This window comes from Molothrus aeneus, chromosome Z (genome assembly GCF_037042795.1).
Source record: "Molothrus aeneus isolate 106 chromosome Z, BPBGC_Maene_1.0, whole genome shotgun sequence".
NCBI classification, from domain to species: domain Eukaryota; kingdom Metazoa; phylum Chordata; class Aves; order Passeriformes; family Icteridae; genus Molothrus; species Molothrus aeneus.
Window position 1 is genome coordinate 34,467,090 of NC_089680.1, and position 22,745 is coordinate 34,489,834.

The 22,745-nt window shown below is 38.1% G+C and overlaps 1 protein-coding gene across 4 annotated transcripts; it reads left to right on the top strand.

Annotated features, from left to right (window-relative positions):
- The first annotated feature begins 5 nt into the window (after window positions 1–5).
- CENPK (centromere protein K) lies at window positions 6–22,460 on the top strand. Of its 4 annotated transcripts, XM_066569097.1 has the most exons (11): window positions 15–45; window positions 417–609; window positions 2,801–2,899; window positions 3,868–3,924; window positions 7,109–7,181; window positions 11,336–11,382; window positions 14,176–14,258; window positions 14,367–14,465; window positions 14,740–14,881; window positions 18,374–18,427; window positions 21,331–22,460. In XM_066569097.1, the coding sequence occupies exons 2-11, from the start codon at window positions 562–564 to the stop codon at window positions 21,487–21,489; spliced, it is 861 nt and encodes a 286-aa protein (XP_066425194.1). In that variant the 5' UTR covers window positions 15–45; window positions 417–561; the 3' UTR covers window positions 21,490–22,460. The 4 variants fall into 4 exon arrangements, with proteins under 4 accessions (XP_066425195.1, XP_066425194.1, XP_066425196.1 ...); XM_066569098.1 differs by lacking the exon at window positions 417–609 and having other exon boundaries at window positions 6–45; XM_066569099.1 differs by lacking the exon at window positions 14,367–14,465.
- The last annotated feature ends 285 nt before the right edge of the window (window positions 22,461–22,745 follow it).

Below are 22,745 nucleotides of genomic sequence, written 5' to 3' on the forward strand. Positions count from 1 at the left end.
CAAGTGACGTGCGCGGCGCGGTTCGGACGGCGGGAAGCGGCCATGGTAGTAACGGGCGGGAGTGGGGGGCGGGCGAGCCCCGGGCGGCCCGCGGCGCTCAGGGGCACCCCGGCGCCCCGACACCTCGGTGCCGGGAGGCGGTCTCGGCTGCTGGGGGCGCGGGGCTGCTTTGCAGGGAGGGTGCTGTCTTCCCGGCTGGGAAGGGGCGAGGTTCATCCCTGGGCTGTGTGCTGGGATGTCCCGCCTAACGTCCTGCCGCCGTTGTGCTGCGGGGGTTGGCGGTGGGGGCTTCCCGTCTCACCTCTTTTGCGATGTTGTTTGTACCCCACCGATATTTTGCTTCCTAAGGCGCCTTCGTATCTCTTTCACAAACCTTCTGTCGCTTTCCTCTCCCCTCCCTCGCCGTCTGCCCGCAGCTGGTCGTTGTGTGCTGGGTCACGGGACGCATTTCGCCTTCTTCATGTGTGTGTACGGGTATGAAAGGGACAGTGCCAAGAGAATGGATGCAGGTTCTGCTCTGCTGTGCCCAGCAATAGGACGAGAGGCAATGGGCAGAAGCTGATGCACAAGAAGTTTCACCTGAACATGAGGAAGAACTTTACCGTGCAGGTGACCATGCACTGGAACAGATTGCCCAGAGCGGTTGTGGAGTCTCCGTCACTGGAGATACTCGAGCACCATCTGGACACAATCCTGTGCCATGTCCTCTGGGATGACCCTGCTTAAAACGGGAGGTTGGACCAGATGACCCCCTGTGGTCCCTTCCAACCTGACCCATCCTGTGATTTTTTTGTAAAGCCTTGGCTAGCATAGAGCCTACACTTGGACATGTGTGTATTTCTTACCTAATTATATAGTCCTAAAACAAAGTAAGAAGGAATAACTTGTTGAAAATGGAAGACATTAGTATTAATGCCTAAAAATCTTTCAGTTTTCAGGTATGGTGTGGAAATAGAAATGTAATTTAACCATACTGAACTGGGGAAAACTGCAAACTACGAGAAAATAAGATCTGAAAGTGACATTTCATTGTGTGTACTGTGTAAGGTAGATAAGAGCACAGCATTAAGGACGGCAAGTCAGTTTGGCTTGTGAGAGCCCTGTCATGTTTCACAATATGCACATTTTGAAATGTTGTATGAAATTGACCCAGAAATTTAAAGTTATCATAGAATAATTTCATAATTTTTGTGTGATGGAGGTTTTTTGTCTTTCTCTTCAGAGAAGAGAAAGCATTATTATTCCATATAATGCTTTAATAGTGATGAATTATAGTAATGCAGGGGATATGGGCGGAATAGGTTTTTATCCCACCCCATGACCCCTTTTGAGTTTCCAAAGCATGGGATTCTTTTTCTCCCTTTTATGCTTCTGTCTCCCCACTATCCCCCCAAACTCCCTTTGTCTTTTTTTTTTTTTTTGTCTGAGAAAAAACTGCTTAGTTTCTTTCTTAGTTTCTTCCTTCTGGGCAGTCTTTGCTGGAGGCATTTCAGACGTCTTAATAAATTATGGGAACTGGTTCTGTTTTATATTATGGAGCCATTCCAAGACTCTTAAGAAGATAATGATCTTCCTTTCCAAAATCTATGCTCACTAGTTCTTATAAGATCATGGTAACCTAGATTTTGTAGAGCTCTGTTTTAAATGCAAGAAATTTGCCAGGAAGACTTAGTAGAAGTATTGGCTATGTATGAGTTCTCTAGTGTAATTCCAGCATTCAGTGAGATGTTCTGATTCTCTTTCCTCATCCACTTTGCTATGAGGTGCTTGAACTTTGCAAGTACTAGTAGAATATTTCACTCCTTTTAAAGAATAATAATAATTTTCTCTGATGCTATGTTTTTGTACTGAAAAAGAACAAAAGATTTAGTTAGTAATTTATTCTTCAATCAGAAGTAGAAAAGTGTAATTCTTCTCTAGATCATTATCTATTTTTAACCTTTCTGTTTAATCTCTATGTGTTTGGTGGGTCTAGTGACCCATTAAGGTATTTTTAAAGGCTTCCTGCATTTGGTATATCTAGCCTGTTGATTGTTTTCCCTGGGAAAAAAAATTCAGTCCTTCTTATTTTTCCCCTGTTAATTGCTGCTGTCATTCAGGTATCTCTTAAGTGAGAAACATACAAATTCATAAATTAATTCCAGCTGTTTCTTTCTGACCCAGCAGTTTCTCAAAGTTTTTAATTTAACTTGGGTTGATTTTTATTTTGGCTCCCCAGGTGCTCTCTTTCCTTTGTTGTCTGTACGTTCTTTCAGGTTCTTTTGTTTGTTTCTCTATTAACTTTGAGGGTGCTAAATTTGTTAATCAAAAATATTCTGAATTCAAATGAAAGAGAAATAGATTACATGTTTATTGACAGAACAGAAGTGCTTAAAAATAAACATATAAACATATATATAAAATGTATAATAAATATTGCAGATAAATGGAGGTAGAGTGTGGCTTTGTAGATGTAACATGTAGATGTTAGCTTTGTAACTCTTATTATTTCTACAATAAAGTTGTTGGAAAATAAAGAAGCCATTGCAAATAATCAAAGCAGTTATGAAAATTTAGGATTTTGTCATTCAATTTTAAAAGTAAATTATTAGTGTCTTCTTAGACACTGATTCTACTTAGTTATATAGTTAGCAGATTTTACTTAATGGCTGGGTGCTTTCTAAAACTATGGAGGAGTTAGCTAAAAGCTTTGGATTAAGGGAGTTTATTCTGTTGCATAGTTGATCTGAAATGGCAAGGATGATTAAGTAATCAGTTATTGTAGATCTACATGATAACTGTTCTCTTTGCTTGTTAATAGGCTGAATGTTTATCAGAAATAAGTAACACAGCTGGTCCTGTCGAAGCCAGGGAAGAACTCTTGGATGAATGTGAGAGTATTTGGAAGCAGATGGAAGAGGTATGCAAATATAAATGATAGATGAGGTTTATTATAGAGCTTTTTCAGAATTATTTTATTCACCACATGCTTGCCCCACCCTCTCCAAAGAAACAACTCTGATAAAACCAAACCATGCAACCAACCAAAAAACGCACACAAGCAAAAAATCACAAACAGAAAAAAAAACCAGAAAAAAAAAGGAAATAGTATCTTCAGAAAGGTCAAATGTAGAAGTGCTTGGAGGGGTGGAGAATGCTTTGTAGAGTCAATGTGCTGATGTTACTATTTATTTAGTGTGGGAGTGTATATTAAAATTATGGAAAATGAAACAATTTATTTGTGTTGTGGTAGTACCAGCATACAGAGACCCTTCTCTCTTCAGCCTCACAAAAGATGGGATTCCATTTCACGCATCCTTTGGATCTTAGAGGAGAGAGAGGCAGCGGAGGACAGTGATGCCTCCCTATGCTTACTCCCTTGCAAACTCACAGTTACATTGTCATGGTTAAAACTTCTCTCTTGTACATAGCACAATATGTTAACAAATAACAGTTATGGGGTGGTTATTTTTATTTTCTGGATTCCCAGAAAAGATAAACTTCTGTCAGTTCTTAGGGAATACTGTTCAGCCTTGTCCATGACTCTCTTCTCAGTTTCTCATCTTCTTCATCTGTTCAATGCCTTTCCCCATATAAACTTTTCACTCATAACTTGTCTTTTCACTCAAAGAATACATCTTTCTTTAGCTGCTACTTCTCTCCTTCAGAGTTAATTAAGTTCTACTTTACTGTGCTGTGATTTCAAAGCTTTTCTTAATTTGCTCTTCTGGGTTAGGGTATAGGGGATGTGGAAGGATCCAAGTTAAAATTCATTTATTTCTATATTTAAAAAGTTGTTTTTAAATTTCTAAGAATTGCATTTTGTTCTTACAAAAGAGAAGAGTAAACAACTTTCTTTGTGTTTTATTTATTTTTGTTTCTACCAAGTGTCAGAGCAAGCTAATGCTTCTAGGAACAGAGACACTGCTACCACCAGATGCCAAGGTAAGACAGTGAGTTTTTAAAAATATTCCATTTTCTGCTAAGACCGTAGAATCAGAGAATAGCCTGGCTTAGAAAGGCCCTTAAAGATCATCTAGTTCTAACCCAGGCATAGGCAGAGATGCCTTCAACTAAATTAGGTTGCTTTAAGCCTCTTCCAGCCTGGCCTGGAACCCTTTTAGGGATGGGGCATCTGCAGCTTCTCTGGGCAACCAGTTCCAGTGTCTCTGTGCTTACACAATAAAGAATTTATTCCCAGTATCTAATCTAAACCTGCCCTCTGTCATCTTAAGGCCATTTCCCCATACCCTATCACTACATGCACTTGTAAACAGTCTCTCTTCTTTCTTTTAGGCCCCATTCAGGTACTGGAAGGTCCTATAGTGTTTCCCTGGAGCCTTCTCCAGGCTGAACAAACTCAACTCCCCTCACCTATCTTTATAGGAGAGGTATTCCAGCCCCTCCAATCATATTTGTGGTTCTCCTCCAGACTTAACTTGAGCAAGTTCACATCCTTCTTATGTTAGGAACCCCAGAGCTGGAGGCAGCACTCAAGGTGGGGTCTCACCAGAGCAGAGTGAAGGGGCAGAGTCCCCTACCTTCACCTACCTGTTGGCCATGCTGTATTTGATGCAGGGTTGTGATTGGCTTTCTGGACTGCAAGTGCATGTGTCCAACTTCTCATCCACCAGGATTCCCAGATCTTTCTTGGCAGGGCTGCTCTCACTCAGCCTATATTGATACTGGGGGTTGGTTGCCCTGACCCAGGCATAGGACCTTGTGCTTGGTCTTGTTAAACTTCAGAAGTTTCATACTAGTGTAGCTCTCAAGCCTGTCCAAGTCCCTCTGGATGCCATACCTTCCTGGCAGTGTGTCAATTGTCCCACACAGCCTGGTGCTGTCATTGACTTGCTGAGGGTGCCCTTGATCCCACTGTCCACGTCCCTGACAAAGATGTTTATAGTGCCTGTCTCAGAAACAGGGCCTATGGAATGCCCCTCATCGTGGATCTTCACCTGAATGCTGAACTGTTGACTGTACCTGAGTGTCACCATCCAGCCAATTCCTTACCCACTGAGCAGTCTGTCACATCTGTGTCTCAAGAGTTTAGTGACAAGCATGTTGTTCCAAACCGTGTCAAATGCTTTGCACAGCTCCCAAATAGATGACATCAGTAGCTCTTCCCTTATGCACCAATGCCCTAATCCTGTTATAGGAAGCCACCCAATTTGTCAGGTGAGATTTGCCTTTAAATTCATGTTGCTTAACAACAGTTGCCTCTTAATTTTCCACATATCTTAGCGTAATTTCAAGGAGGATCTGCTCATTGGTCTTGCTGGGCACAGAGGTGAGACTGATCAATCTGTACTTTACAGATTTTTGGTTTTGTCATCTTAATAATATGGGTTGTGTGTCTCCTTTTCCAGTTGGTGGGATCTTCACCAGACTGCCATGACTTTTCAAATGTGATGGATAGTGGCTTTACCACTTCACCTGCCAGTTCCCTGTGGTGGGTTTAATCCTATCTGGCCAGCTTAGCTGTTCATCACTCGCCTCTTCATCTGGACAGGGGAGAGGAAATATAACTGAAGCCTCAGGAATCAAGATCAGGACAGATTTTCTCTTACTAAGTTTGAAAAATGCAACCAATAAATGACCAACATAGGCAACAAAATGGGAGGAGAAGGGGATGTAACTTCAATACTTGTTTGGACTTTTCCCTAATCAGTGCATATGTAATTTCTTCTTGTTAAATGTCATTGTTGTGCTATCCCTTACAGTATCCTTGGGGACTGTGCAGCTGTGGGATGAGCAGGTTCACAGTGTGCTGGGTAAAGACCTGTTGAAACAGAGAGCTCAGTGGGGTGCAGTGACTGGGGTTTTATCTGGCTAGTGACCAGCCACCAGTGGTGTTCCTCAGGGTGGAGCTCAGCTCTGTTCCACGTGTTTATCAGTGATCTGGATGAAGGACTGGAATGGCTGATGACTCCAAACGGGACGATGGTTGGCACTCTGGAGGGACCAGAGGCCTTGCAGAGGGATTGAGCTAGCTTAGAACATTGGGCAATCCTCAGTGGCATGACATCTAATGTCAGCAAGCCAGCAGGAAAGGAGTGGTTGTTGGGCAGCCCTGCAGGAAGGGCTCTGAGGGCGCTGCCTGACAGCGGCTCAGGGCGAGCCCACAGCGTGCCCTGGCAGCTCGGAGGGCAAACGGCATCCCGGGAGCCTGGAGGGTGGCACTGCCAGCCCAGGAGAGGGGACAGAGCCCGGAGGGCAAACGGCATCCCGGGAGCCTGGAGGGTGGCACTGCCAGCCCAGGAGAGGGGACAGAGCCCACAGGGTGCCCTGGCAGCCCGGAGGGCAAACGGCATCCCGGGAGCCTGGAGGGTGGCACTGCCAGCCCAGGAGAGGGGACAGAGCCCACAGGGTGCCCTGGCAGCCCGGAGGGCAAACGGCATCCCGGGAGCCTGGAGGGTGGCACTGCCAGCCCCAGGAGAGGGGACAGAGCCCGGAGGGCAAACGGCATCCCGGGAGCCTCGAGTGTGACACTGCCAGCCCCAGGAGAAGGGATTGTCCCTGTGTTCAGGGCTGTGCAGCCTCACCTGCAGTGCTCAGTGAAGTTCTGTGCCCCACAGTTTGAGAAGGTTGTGAAGGTCCCTTGAGTGCATCCAGAGGAGGGCAACAAAGCTGGTGAGAGGCTGGAAGGCATGTCCTGTGAGGAACTGCTGAGGACTCTGGGCTTCTCTACTTTGTAGGAAGGAGCTGAGGGGTTTTTTCTGATTACTTTCTACATCTTCCTCAGGGAAGTGGAGATGGAGATGCTGATATCTTCTCCCTGATATCTACTGATATATGTGGGAATGGTTTAAAGATATGCAAAGGGTGGATCAGAAATGACATTAGAAAGTATTTCTTTACCTGTATGAACCTTCCTCTGTAGGGCCTTCACAACTCTGCCAGTTCTGACTCCTTCTCATTTCCCCCTTTTGAAAAAATAATAGAAACATTCCATGATCCCCGTGAATTACTGTAAAATATTTTGAAGAAACTAGTGTTCTATTGTAATAGATGATCATTTGTTTTCTGCTGTATTAACTTAACAATTCGATTTCTATCCTGTTCCACCTCATTTTATGCCAATGCAACTCAACACACTTCAAGAGATCCTTCTTTTCTTGTTACACAGCTTTCCTTGTTAATGCTACAGTGGAAAGCTTTAACGGTAGATTTTCGTCGGTGGCAAGCAAGAAATCCTGAAGGTAAGTAACTGTTTTCTTGTAAAGAATGTTTATATAACCTACTGCAAAGTTTCTTTCATCTAGGCCATGAGTGTATTGAATGTCTGCTGATTTTATTTTCATTCCATAACTACTTAAAAATTAAAATAATGCTACTTTAAAAAGTAGCATGTATGTTTCATTTCTTCATTATTTTTGCACTTTAGTTCTAAGTCAACTTGAAATTAAAAGTGAATTCCACTATAACTTAATCCTATGATTCTGGACAAATAAGTGCATGATTCATATCACAATTTATCAGTCAATTAAATGGAAAAACAACAATTAGCAGATCTCCTAACCAAATAAAAAAAGTTAATTATCCTGTTACCCTCCTTCATATTGTTTTCTGAGTGATTGTTTTTTCTCTATCTTTTATTTGTATTTCGTTTTTAGAACAGAAATATTTTGGCAAATAATTTTGTCTTTTAAGAAGCTGATACATTAACCATACATCTTCTGATTGTTTTTCTGATTAAACATGTGTAGTGTTATGATGTGACAGTTGAAACTTTGAAATAGACCTTTAGTGCTAAGCCCTTTACACTGTAGTGAAATACCTATTTTGATTTAACAGGGTTAGGAGATTTCAAGATAAAGTGGTAAGAGCAACTAGAATTTTAAAAAAACGCAGGAATCCAGAACACTTACTGATTCTGAGAAGCACAAACCACTGAGACTAGTGGTAGTTCTTATGTTTGTTAGGCATTATCAGTCAAAAGGTATCAATTCCTCAGTTCTTCAAAGTTCTCTTTGTACATAAGCACCACTGCTGATAAATTTTACCCTCTTGCAAGGCTGATGTGGCCAGACACTGGAAATAAAAGCATTCAGGATCTAAGTGTGAGTAAAGTAATCTTTGTTTTCAGATGTCCCATATGGACATTACTAAAACAGTTCACACTACACTATCATTAATATTCTGGTAGTACTCATGGTTATGTCTCCTGTCAAGGACCTGTTAGCACCTGTCAAACAAGTAAAACTTCTAGTTAATCTTTAAATTAATATATTGACTCAATTGAATATTTTTATGCCAGTAAAGCTTGGTTTTATAGTATTTGCAAAATTATAGGAATGTGTTATAGACAGCATGTGGTGATTTCCAATGTTTTGTCATTTAGCCAAATGGAAATGCCTTTTCAGATCAACATCAGAGGCAGTTCTCCAACTTTTTTCAAAGTCTATGTATTTGCTGCATCTCATCACTAAATAAGAGAAGCTGGGATTTTTTTTTTGTATAAACAGATACTGTTGCTGTATTAGAATAAATTCATAGTTCGGTGTTTTAAGCCTCACTCCAAGAACTGTCAGCCTCCAGTGCTACTGAGGTATGTAGACCAAAGGCATGTCATTGAATGAATTTGGAACATACTGGTTACTGGCTGCTGTTCATGAATAAGTTGCTGGCTTAAAGCAAATTAATTGAAAGAACTTAGTTTTTATCTGGGTAAAATACCTGAGGCTGTTAGATTTCCGTACTAAAATATGTATATTAAACTTCAAGCTATTGGCTTAAAAATATCCTTGGCCTATTTTTTTGGCTTGCTGACTTACTTTGTTCAACCATGCTTTCTTCTTCCCAGATGATAATATTTCTTATTAGAAATCCTAATTTTTTAATAGCGAATTGTCTATAATTAATACTTTACAACCAAATCTCTGCCTTTTTTGGCTCCCTTTCCAGTGGAAGAAAAAATCCTGCTAAGAATTTGAATAGAGTTATGGTGCTTGTATGGATGGAAATGAGGAGTCCCCTTTTCTTATTTCTCTGTCTTGCCTTCTTTCTACCTACAATTTGTTTTGAAGGAGGAATTACTTAATTGAAAACATTATCTGATTATATCTAAATAAAAATAGCAGAAATACTGATTTAATACAATTTATTAATAGAGCATGAATGTCAGGCCGTCTTGTAACTTTGGTTTTAGCTTTTAGTAGTGGCCAGTTCATTTCCTGTAAATGAGGACCTGTCAGCATTTCAGTCTTAAACCTTATTTTCAGAGGTTATAGCTTGGCAGTTCTACATTTTTTTGAGCACAATATTGGCAAGCAGACTTGAATTCACGATGCAAATTTTATTTTTGCAAAGCTTTTGCTTTAGTGTCTTTTTCTTTCTCAATTTCTGGTATTATTTATGTAGCTCTAGATCTGCTAAATCAGCTGAATTAAAACTTCTAAAAAAGCTTTTGGCTTATAAAAATAAAATTTAACTTTTACCTTTGCAAAATCAGGAAGTGAAAGCAACCATATTTTAAACCATTTCAAACAGTTGTGGTCTCTGCATAAATTCTGTTTTTCTTTGCAAAATAGCAGTATTCTGCCAAATACCTTTTTGTTTTATTTTAATATGAGTTTCTGTATAAACATGTGCATAGTAGTTGCTTTTACATTCCTAGCATCTGGTAGTATTTTTCTTAGTAATTGTACTGTTTATCACTAGGCAATTCTCTCTGACATTTGATTTTTTGCAAGTGTAGTGATTCAACAAAACTGAAAAAGATTTAATTGATGTGGATTGAGCAAGCAGTGAATTTACAGCAGCAGCTGGCATAAATGTGTTGTCCCAGTGTTTTAGATCTGCATTGTTCCTTCACTAAATTATGGCTAGTGATTTCTTTCCCAGGAACACAGGGCCTTCTATTCTGATACTCACACAGTATGAACAGTGAATGGCAAGCATGAACTCAGGATCAGGTGTCTAGAAATAAAGAAGCGTTATGAGGCAGTTGCAAAAATTGGTAATATTTGGTAAGGGAAGGCTTATAAAGATCATGTCAGCAGGAAGTAGCAGGAGGAAGAATTCTATGGGTTTTTTTCAGATGTACTAGTGAATGTGAATAAAAGCTCACCAATTAATTTTATCACATGTAGGTAGTAGATTCATGTAAATAAAGAAATCTTACTCCAATAAAGAACAGACCAATGTCTCCTGCAGCTCTTAAGTTTGAGTGGAAGCAGAGTACTTAAATTTTGTGTCAAGATTTAGAAACAGTAATTTTCCAATTTTTTTTGAACTAAAAGGAGTTTTATTGAAGAATTTAATTTAATGCATTTTTTGATGCTTCAGTAGTTTTTCTGATTTTCATCTCAGAACAAACAGTGCTTTTAAAACTACTAATCTAAAGCTCCTTAAAATTTTTGAGGTAAGTACTATAGCATTACCAAAGAAAGTGCTTTTCTGAATTTATTAAATAGACTGTGTGTATTTAGGAGATGTTTAATGCTGTCATGAGAGGGTTTAGGATTTCCTTTTTGATTAAGGAATTTTTATTTAAGTAATTATTTGTAAGATTGGAGATTTCAAGCCCAAACTTGCACCAAAAAATCTGCCTATAAAGATTTTAATCTGTTAGAATAGCTTTCATTTCTCCTGTTAATGTATTGAAATAGTTCAAAAAAGTCATATGTTTATGCAGAAGCTGCAAGTTGACATGTATCTGAGAATTGATTGGAGTCTGTTGAATGCTGTAAAAAACAAGAATTTAACTTTTCATTCTGAAAATGCATGAGTCATAAATCACTGCATTTTGTAGAAGCATTCTGGAGAAAAATTTTCATCTTCTTGAATTGTACTTTGGATTCACTTAGGTATTGCTGTCGCTCAGTGTTTTGAGTTAGGGTATTGGCCTTCTGGGCCATTCATCTCCCTACTGTTTTTGTGAACAGTAAGGATGGTGACATGCTTCTGAAGTTATAAAACTAGGTTCTATAGTCCTGATCAAGCATTTAGGAGGCTATTTAACAAGGAATTGGAGGACTGGAAGAATTTGATTGCCCACATTTGTAATGTTAATGGAATGCCTTCTGCTGAAAAAATCAGGCTTGATTGTCTTGATATGTATAGACATACGCTGTTTATTCATCATGCACCCTCACCAATGTATTTGGAGCCAGTTCAGGTATAAAAATAACACACAAGCATTAACACTGCACTTTTTTCAGTCTAATTTAATTTGCTGAATAGTGATAGTAGGTTAACCCGGCAGGACACCACAGCATGTGGTTAAACTGCTGCTGAGAGCCAAACTGTTTTTCAGAAGTTACACAAATTTCTCTCTAGCCACTCTGCTTTTCAGTATAAATAAATCTTTATCATCCAATGGAAAAAATAAACAATTAATTTTATTTTTCAGTAATTTCTACCAATCCAGATGTACTGTTAGAATTGGGAAAAGAAGAGGTAAGTTTAATAAAATTTTGTTGGGAAAAAAACCAATACATGCAATTGCTGCATTTTCCTATGACTGTTCCTAGGGTGGACTGCTAAAATGCTGCGTATTTTCCTTCAGCCATTTATGTTGTTCTGATGCTTTCTTTCCCCCTCTAGTATAACTAGTAAAATTTCCTAGTTGTGATGAGTGAGGTTTTAAATTGACTTATTGCACAAGTCACTTAGTAGTGTACAATAAACAGTATTTTGCCTCTGGACACACCATCTAATCGCAGTAGCTCAGCAAACTTATCTGCATGCAATGAAAATGATGTGACAATCGACATCCCTGCTACACTAATGCTCCAAGGCCTCACTTAAGATTGGAATCCTGGTGGCGCTGGATGCCACCAGGAGACAAATCTTGACTGATGACCATGCCTTGCAGACTTCATCATCATCTGTAACATTGTGCAGCAGGGTCCATTTCTAGACCTGAAGCCTACACACTGTACTTTTCAAGATTACTTTCAGTTAACATTGCTCAAGGGCAAGAAGATCCACTCAGAATTCTGTTTTCAAGTTGATCTGTGGCTGAATTTTAATTGCTAATTTGTCACAGAATGGCCGGAGTTAGAAGGGACCTCTGGAGATAGAATCATAGGATAGTTTAGATTGGAAAAGGCCTCTAAGATGATCGAGTCCAACAATCCAAATCCACCACTAAACCCTGCCCCTAAGTGCCTCACAGGATTGTGTCGAGGTGGCTTTTGAATATCTTTGAAGAAGGACTCTCCACAGCCTCTCTGGGCAGCCTGTTTCAGTGCTCAGTCACCCTCCAGTAAAGCAGTTTTTCCTAATTTTCAGACGGAAATTCCTGTATTTGAGTTTGGGCCTCTTGCTCCTTGTTGTTATCACTTTGTACCACTGAAAAGACACCTGCCTTTAAGATATTTGTGTGTGTTTTTTTAAACAAAATGTTATAATATATTGCATTTCGTACTTAATAGAAAATGATGTAATGTTATGTGTTTGGAAGAGTCAGTTATCTTGGACATTGAGTTCTGTGGCAATAATTTGCAAATATTTTGTTGAGTTCCTCCATTGGAAGAAAGAGCAAATCAATAATGTCTTGTGGGTAACATTATACTATATTGATGGGACATAGGAATGCTATGTGACTTGAGAATTCAAGGGTCTAATGCCTTCTAGTATCACTCACAACAGCAAATCTGACTGCTGTTAAGAGTCACTATCAAAAAGTTGTTAGGTTACACACTTTGATTGGCATGTTGATCTGATATTTGAGGATTACAGCGTTTTTTCCAGATGTTATATATATCGAGCATATTTGTTTCTGTAGCATATTTTCAGAATGTGTATTTCTTTGAGCTAAATTCCTAGGTGCTCTTATTTTGTATGGAAGCAGAAAAAATACATCCAAATCATAGGCTTATATAAGAAACATTATTTTGTACACGACCATAGTGCTCTAACAGGGGATCTCATAAATTTATACAAGTGTCTGAAGAGAATGGAGCCAGACTCTTCTCATTGATGCCAAGCAGTAGGACAAGAGGCCATGGGATGCACAAGAACACAAGGAAGAGCTTCTTTACTGTGCACTGGAAGAGATTGCCCAGAGAGATTGTGTAGTCTCCCTTGCTGGAGTTTGTCAAGACCTGTCTGGATGCAACCCGTGCCATGTGCTCTTGGATGACCCCTGCCTGACCAGGGAGGTTGGTCCACGTGACCCACTGTGGCCTGTCACAATGGTTAAAGAAACTTCCCCATCCAACAGTCCAGGAGCTGTGGTGTCAGTCACTAAGCCCATTCACAGCTACCCACACTCACACAGATCAGGTGTCCTTACCCGCTCAATCCTAGGTTTCCTTCTTCCCTTAGGTTCACACATCCTGATCCTTAAAATAATTTAATCATGGCATAATAACAGAATAACAGCTTGAGCTGGGTGCCTCTGAGGAAGGACCCAGAAAAAAGGAATTTAATACCCTCATAGCCAAAAGGCTTTTATGCCCTCACAGTGTAAACACAGAAAAGTCCAGGTGTCATCAGCTTCTGCCATGTCTCAATGTCCCCTCCCCTGGCAGGGCCACAGGCCCCCAGGCCCTTGTTGTCCAGAGTTGGCAGTTCATGGCCTCTTGCCTGGGGCTCTTGCCAGAGCTCAGCCCAGAGCTCAACCTGCAGCTCTGCTGCAGCTGCACCCTGAGCCACCTGCACTGAATGTGTTCCTCAACACAACCTTACGTATTCTGTGATTTCTATAATGGAAGACCCGGCCCACTGAGAGTCCACTGTTCCCTACATTCAGCAATGCCTATAGCTTCTGACTGCAGTCGTTTTATTTCTCTGTTTTTCCTGTCCCAGATGTGTCATAGCACTGAGGATCATTTAATTAATGGATGCAGTTAGTCTTTCTTTGATGCATCTTCATTTTCTGTACATTTTATGTGGTGCAAGTAGCATGGATTCATTCTTGCCAGCAGCTGCAATAGTTTAGACAATAGAGCCCTGGTGCTGTAGATGTTTTCTCCTCAGCCATTCATCAGCTGAGCAGTTCATGTGTGTACTTCAGGTAAAATTAAGTATTTTGTTAAGCTCTGTGAGTTTCAAGAAGACAATGAGCAACTGGTCACAGTGATGTTTTGAATAGCTTCTGCATTTTAAACTGGATTTTAATGTTTATTAAGGAATTGCAGATGATTTTGTTCCTCTTTATCAGATTTACAAATGTAGTCTTACATAGAACAAATACTACTGTCTGGGCTACCTGCAAACAGTTTAATTTCTATTCTTTTATAGTTGCAGAAAGTAAAAAATGATCTTGAAATGGTGCTGTCAACAGTTCAGTTAAAGAATGAACAACTGGAAGAAGATCTGAAAAGGTAATACAGTAATTTGAACTTTGGAATGCTGTAAGCTTTCTTCTTTTTTTGACTGTCCAGGGAAACTATTTATCTGTTGTGCCATTTCCTACCTTTCATGTTTCAAAGAGAACAGCAGTGGTATGAGGAACAGAAACAGACGCTAGAGACTCTTAATAAAATGGAAGATGAGGCAAATACCGAAGTTGAACATCCTTCCACAAAAAGGTATTTCTACATTTTTGAGTTACAAATTCAAGAATTTAAATATCAACAGGAGCAAATGAGCAAGTAAACTCTTAAAATTTATTCTTTGTTTTATTTAATGGATCAAATAATTGCTCAGTAATCCATATTTGAAACATGAAAGTAATGCTACTATATCCTTTGATTAGAGACAATGAATTTCTAACAATAGATAATAAGGGGTTTTTTTACTTAGGAGGGACTTTTTAGTTACTCGATTTGATCCCTTGTTTTGTTGCTATGTTTTTACTGTTAGTTTGAAAACTAGAGAACTCAATGAACTGAAAAATAAAGTACTGAAATTAAAGACCTATAAGGAAGAACTCCTGAGTGCTTTGGGTGAATTCCTGGATGAACATTTTCCCCCTCCAGAGGAAGGTGAAAATATTAAAGAAAAGGTAAGACTTTTCTTTACCTATTAAATTTGAAATGTTGAGTTTATATTTAATTAGATGCAGTATCTGAAGTCACTAGCATTGAACCTGCAGTTGTATTTTGAAATAAGCATAATTTTTACAGCTGATCCTCTAGGTTTAATTTATATTTTTCAGGTTGTTTTATATTATTTAAGGCTGTTTCCAGCTGGGTATTTTCTTTTCTTAATGCATATATCCCTTACCCAATGAAATGCATAGGAATATATTGTATTTCTTACTGAACTGCAAGCTATGCCACATTTGGAAATGGTGTGGGGTTCAGTCCAAATTGACTCTTTTTTTTTTTTTACTTGACTGGGCAAGTAGATTCCTATTTTCCTTGGCAAAGCAAATTTTAATTGTCTAACAATGTTTTTGGAACAATAAGGAAAAGTGTTTATAATTACAGAGTAGTTTGGAACGTTAACCATCAGATTTTGTTCAGACAAACTGGGTCAAAAATTATCGTAAGACCTCAGGAAGAATAGGCAGCCAGGGAGTATTTTGCATAATAAATTCAAAGTGTGCAGTAAAAATAAAACTATTACCATTAGTATTTGATAGATAAAAAAAAGCTATGAAAAAAGGCAGGGTTTGATTTTGATTTCAGGAACACTTAACATTACAGAAGTTGAAATTATTTCTTTAATCCAGTTCCCTGTTATTTCGGGTAACTACATAATATAATTTCTTCAATATTATAATTGAGTTCCATTTTAGAACAAATAATTTTTTTTACTACTGTTTCTCCTGTGTTTTTTCTTCTAGCACCCCAGAATAGCTCTTTTTCCTTCTTGTGTTTATTCCTCCTGATATATTTACAGCAGCAATCTCATATCCTCTCTTTCTTTGTTTTGCTAATTGAACTAGCAACACCTTTATGTTCTCCTGCAAGATAATATTTTTCAATTCTCTAGCTTATCCTAGTAATAACCATTGTCTATGTTTGTTTTCACTTGGATTCATCTTTTTTACAACCTGCTAAGAAACAATATTATAAATAAAACTACTAGCTCACACCCATAACCAAAGCAACAAAGTACACCCTTGTCTTTTTCTGTCTGTAATTTGCAGCTAATGAATCCTGATCTTTTAATTAAAAAAAAATGTTTTGCACATAAGCACATATTTTGCATATAAAAACACCAGTGGATTTGTCAAGACATGGTGTTTATTTTCAAAGTATTATTCAAATATCTTATTTTGTTGAATCTTAGTTTTTCTTCATACCAATGCTTTCCTTTCCTGTTGTTAGTAAATGTGACATATTTTGGTATAACTCTCTCCATTTTAGAAACAGTTGCATGTAGGACAGTGTCAAATGATTTGCAAAAGTCCAAGTAGATGCCATCAGTTGTTCTTCCTTTTCCACAAATACTGTAACTCTTGTAGAAGGCCACCAAATTTGTTGGGTGTAAATGGTCTATAGTGAAGCCATGTTAGCTGTTACCTATCACTTTACTTAAACAAAAAAACTACTTTGATTAATTTCAACACAAGGTTTTATCTTTTCTTAGCTTAAATTTTATTTACACATTTCTGAACTCTTAAACAGAGTCTGTTTTCTGACAGTCTTTTTCTTTCTTTTCATTCTTTGTGAATTCATACCTTTTTTATACCTTTTGACTCACTTGGATCACTTGGCTTAACTACAGGTACCTCTTAATCTGCATCTAAGTAATTGACTGGGAAGGCAGGACAGCAAGCCATTTTTGCCTACATTTATTGAGTGTAAGAAATACAAATTGTAATCACTGAAATGAATTAGCAATGAAATTAGCTGCTACCTTTGTTCATGAGAACACTTTATTCACTTCTCCTATCAGCTTGGTTCAGCAGTCTAGCAGCACCAAACTCTGCACATCAGCAATTTTGCTTCACTTTGTGGAAGCATGTTGTGTTCACAGTGGTTCTGTGTGAGGGCAAATGTGCAGGGTTGATGTCTGTAGGACATGGCTGCAGTATAGTTTGAACTGCTCCAAGCCTCACTGGTCTGGTTCCACCCTCCTTTCACCTGGCGACATGCATGTGGGATTGGGAGTGGGAATGGGAGTGAAGACTGCATCATAACAGCTCATGTTGGCTTCCATTGCCATGGCCCAACACCTTTAATATAGGTAGTGACTGTAGTAACGATGGTCTTGCATTTTAAATCTAGGATAAAAATCTACTTTATTTTTTTCAAGATAATAATGTGAAAAATCAGAGGCTGAGGAATATTCTTTATGCAAATCTGTCTGATCGGAAGGGTGAAGAAGGTGCCTTTCAGGCTAAATAATGAAATGCTGAGCATCCTGCTTAACGACTTTATAAGCATTAAGTGATTAGTGGTACTTAATTGTATTAGTTATAATCTTGACCAGGGAAATATATCAGCAAAGGTTGTGAAGTACCTTCCTGTTTGCTCTAAGGAGCTTTTTGCTGATAGGTAATGTCGATTCTATTTCCTCAGCCAAATATCAAGATAAGGGCATATAGATAGATGTTATTGGGTCATAACACCAGGATTTGCAGAGCTTCCATGGAGCAGGCTCTCCCTGGAAAGTGAAACTTCTGCAGGTGAGACTATTACAAACTGTGACTGGGAAAAAGGATCCAGAACTTGCCTTTCAGAATATTCTTCTTTCTTGCTTGTATTCTTCCTCTGTTCCAGAAGTAAAGCTTGTCTAAGGTGCTGCACAGCTGGTAATATCTTAGGTCTTAAATTCATGCATTCAACAGCAATGCTGAGAAAGTTAGTGGAATATTATCTCCTTTTATTTTGTTGAAACTGAAGTGCATGGGGAAAAAGAATAAAACTGGAAAATTAAAGAATCAGGTTTACCCTGCAACAGTACAAGCAGATCCATTGACATTGCTGCCAAAGGAATCTCTATAGACAAATGGCTTGATTTGCTTGCTACAAAGGAAAAGAAGTGATCTTTTAGTGATATTTTATCATTGCCTTTTATTCCACCAAAATTTTTAATTATTCTATTTCTCAGCCTTGGTAAGATAAATGTTTTAGTTGAATTCAAAGCAAGTAAGTATTCATTGTCAAATTATGAAAAAAATATTGAGGCACTATGAAATTAAGTCTTGAGTTGTGTGAAATTTCTATTATAAACATTTATTTAAAGCTCATGAAAAATATTTTTTCCTCCAACAAATTTGTTCACAGAATGTTCTGTACTACATTATAAATTTGATGTACTTGGTTTTATTAAAATGTAAACACAGATGAAAACATTATGATCACTTTAGATAAATCTCTCTTGATAATTCAAAAAATGTTACATTTGAAGTGTAGGATTTTGAACTGGTAGATTTAAATGCTACCTCTATTTCTCTCAGGACTAAGTCTAACTAAAAGTTTTCATCTTTTGTGTACTATGCAATCAAATAATTGTGTAATTATTTTACTTTGTCAATTAAAATTTTTCTTAACTGGTTTGGGGTTTTGTTAATTTGGCTGGGGGATGTTTATCTTTCCAGAACTCTTTGGCAGAGCCAGTTGTAGAACTGATAACATTGCAAGAAATTTTAGAGGTAAGATGTTTTCACTATGTAGAGATTTGAGGAATTTTTAAATATTCAGGTGTAATGATGGTGATGATGATGATGATAAAGTGTTTATTACTAATATAAATAACAGTATGTGGTATTTAGTTAAGACAGTTAACCTAGAATGATTAAGAATGTTGTGTCTACAAGAAGAGTGCAGGGAGACCTCATTGTGGCCTTCTGGTTCTAAAAGGGGGCTTATAAAAAGATGCAGAGCAACTTTTTGCATGGGGGAATAGTTTTAAATTACAAGAATAGATATTTAGATTAGCTTTCAAGAATAAATTCTTTACTGTGAGGGTGGTGAGGCAGTGGAACAGGCTGTCCAGAGAAGCTGTGGATACTCCATCCCTGGCAGTGTTCAAGGCTGGGTTGGATGGGGCTTGGAGCAATCTGATCTAGTGCAAGGTGCACCTGCCCATGGCGGGTGCTTGGAATGAGATGATCATTAAAGTACATTCCAACCCAAACCATTCTGTGAATATAGGTCAGTTTTCTATTTTAATTCCTATCAAAGTAAACCCCACACTATCACAAGAGGTGTGGCAATAATTAACTGGTTCAGCTTAGACTGGAGAATGGCTGTCTCTTATTTCTTGATTTTACAATACTTGGTTCAAAGACGTTTTATGTGCCTTAGTGGCTCATGTTGGGAGAGACAAATACTGTGTTTAACAAAACAAAAAGGTCCATTTCATGCTCTATTTTATACTGTTTCAAGAAAAATATTTCTGAAATATACATTAACAGAAGGACTAAATATGTAGCCTCAGCAGGACCAATAGTCTTGTGCATTAACTGGATTATTAACTCATACAAGGAAATCAGTTCATCCGATTCATGCATTTCTGATTGATTTTATAAGTATAGAAGCATTGCTTAGTGCAAATTTTTAATTACAGTGCAGTTTATGAATGTGAACTGCGAAGCATAATTTTTCTTCTTGTCTTAAATGTAGCATATGAAGTGAAATTTTCTGTTCCCCCTCCTTAGACAGTTCTAAGTTCTATATGTAAGGTGTCCCTGGGGAAAATTTTTTTTCTTGATGCAAAATGTGATGTATAAAAACTTGCTGTTATTAAGATGCTATTATCTAATCACTGTGTACTACCGTTTAAAGCCCAGGCTTTGGGCTTTTATCATCAAAATCATTTTACATGCTTCAAATATCTCAGCATACCTTTTAATGCCAAATTAGGCAGAGCTTGAAAACAGATCAGAATTCAGAGTGGCCACAGCCCTTGTGGAAAAAGAATTTTCAAGTTCTTTTAATGCTTTAAAATTGCTCTTCATATTTTTCTGATATTGTTAATCTCCTAAAAATGGGAACATATTCATGTTTGGAAGAACACACTATTTGAAAAATTCAAAAATTCATTTTGAATTTCAACATTGTGACCTAAATTGCCAATGTCCCTTATCTTTGTATTCAGTAGTATAGGAAGGTTTTTCTTTGTTGACTCGTGTTGTTCTAGCTTCAAGTCCCTGTTTGTTGGAACTCAGTACATCCCTCTGGATGTCCAGAGTTGCCGAGGACCCCGTCAGGGGGCTCGGAGACCCTGGCATGTAGCCCAGGGCACCTGGGGGTTTAATTTTGACCCTTGGAGCAAGTTACCAGCTTTGTATGAGGACGTGAAAGTCACACAGGTTTGAATAGTGTAATAATAAAATATTCACAGGGTGAAAATGTAGATTTTAGGATTTTTGGTATGGGGGTTATGGGGACAAGATGGAGGAATCAGGGTGTGTCTGGTCCTTCTTCTTTCTTCTTCTTGTTCTCCCTTTTCTGCAGTGATGTTGGCTCTTTGGGATTGGTTTAGAGTAGAAGTGCACTGTCTAACATGGGTGATAGGTATTGGGAATTAAGAGCAAATATGATATACGTAGTTTGTAGTATAAAAAGACAATACCGCCTCGGGGTGGTCAGAGTGCTTGTGGCTGCCTTGCTGAGCAGATCTTGGCTGGGCAGAAAGAAAATTTTATAGATAAGAATTAATAAACAACCTCAAGACCGAAAAGTGAAGAGTCCAGACTCATTCTTCAGTTGCGCGGGCTGAAGCAGAGACATCCTACGCATCTCGGGGCAGAGAACATCAACAGCCAACCCGAGACCTGTTAAATGTGAAAAATGTTTTCTGAGGTACACATAAGTTATTACAGCCATGAAGGCTATTTTGGAGTATCAGATGTCAGAAAAAAACAAGTAAAAATTTGTCTAGAATAATGCATTTGGAGTAAATTCTCATAATTGGAAGTACAAAATATATTAACTGGAACAATTCTTCAGAATGTTCTGAAAAAAAAGAGTAGTCGTTCATTTGGGTCTTTTATTAGCAGCACTGGATGCAAAAATATAAAATCTGGTAGCAAGTATTTTGAATTTGACTTTAGCACTAAAGGGCAAAAAATATTTTGTACTTACTGAAATTGGGACAGTATAACATTCAAAAGCTCTGAGAAGAAAGATTAAATATCTAGGTTAAATAGAAAGAGCACCCTGGGATGGGTAAGGTTATTTAATCTGTAATGTGTGCAGTAGTCTCCATGAGCAATATCGTGAGGGCATGAATATGAACGGAAACAGAATGACAAAACTGATTTTGTTTTTAACTCCATTAACTAATTCTGTATCTAGATACAGCATTTAATCTACATTTATTCTGGAATAAAAGAGGATTCTGGTTCTAATTTTTATGTCAAAAAAGATGTTTTGTAGCTAATTGGAAGTCCTTTGCTTTACTTCTACTTTGTACAGGTCTCATATTTCTTCTGTATAGTCCTTTTTATCTTATATTGCCTACATCACAGTAATTTGTAAAAATTTGGTTAAAGGAGATAAAATCTAGCTGTTTTGTTAATTTCCTAAATCTATCCTTTTGGTCTTCCAGATGCTGATGAACACATTATTGACCACACCACATGAACCTTATATAACAATTAATGAGTCATTTTGGCCACCTTATATTGAGCTGCTGCTGCGATATGGAATGGCCCTGAGACATCCAGAGGATCCAAACAGAATGCGCCTCCAAGCTTATCACAAATAGTGTGACCTACATGTGCACTTGAAAACAAAACAACACCAGTCTCTTAATTCAGGGCTAGGACATACTTAGGTTTCCTACTAAGCTTTCTTAGTATCAAACATCACTTCTTGTTGGATGATTTTTTTCTTTTATATTAAAATGGATATTTAAGAGCATAAAACATAGAAAAAGCAAAAATAATAATCTATTTTAACTGCTTACAGTTGGCCTTCAGTGTTATATCAAGATTTGCATTATGGAAGGTTTTTATCACTGCTTCTGTAAGATGCCAATTCATGTAATAGACAAATATGTTTAACAGTCCTTTTTACTTTAAAAACCATACTTTATACATTACTTCTATAGATTAGATTTCTTAGATTGCCTGAAGTTGTCTCTATTTCCTTTAGTATTTTCTTGTATTCTGTAGAGGCAAAATTCAGAATAAGACCACTCCTGTACATGGCCTTGCAAACATTTGGAACTAACAGAGAGGTATCCTCTCAAGAATGTGTTATGCCTTGTTTGTTTCTCAGAGCCCTTGCAAACAATTTTACTGGCCCGACAATAAGCACGTAGGAAAGCTGACACATCTTTCTGTGCAAGGTGCAGCAGATGTTGAGTCTATGCCTTTCACTGCACGCTTCCCAAATGGCCTACTTTGTGTTAGATACTGTAAGGCAATATAGTATGTCTTCATGTTTTTAGACCTAGCTTATCAAGGCTTTTAATGGATCTCTGTTGTGTTGATCTCTACAGCTTCTACGTTATGTCAGTTGAGAGTTATCTTCTGACTCAATGCTGGCATTCTTTGCAATCTCAGTCTTTTTTGTAGCCATTTTTATTTTATTGTATTGAGTACAAAATTCTACTCTTGCTTATCTGTAGTGACTAAACTATCTTTTATTAACCAGATTTTAGTTTATTGAGGGAGGAGCTTGGGTGATTTTTTTAATTGATGGAAAAATAAAGAGTTGTATACTATCACAGAATGTCTTTGTGTGATGGTTTTTAGAATGGTGTTCATGTGATTTGGTGTGATGACTTGTAAAGATGATGTAAGGATGCACGGGAGAGGTAAGGGGGACCAATCTAAGTTCCAGTATAATTGCACTTTTTAGACCAATTAAAAGTTAAGCAAAAAAAATCATCTTGTGTAGTTTTGAGTGAATGCTGTTCATATTAACCTTCTAACTGGTGATTAAGCGTGAGTATAGAATGTGGTGCATGGTGTTGTGCATGAGCATTGACTTCTTTTTGGTTCATATTGCTTGTGT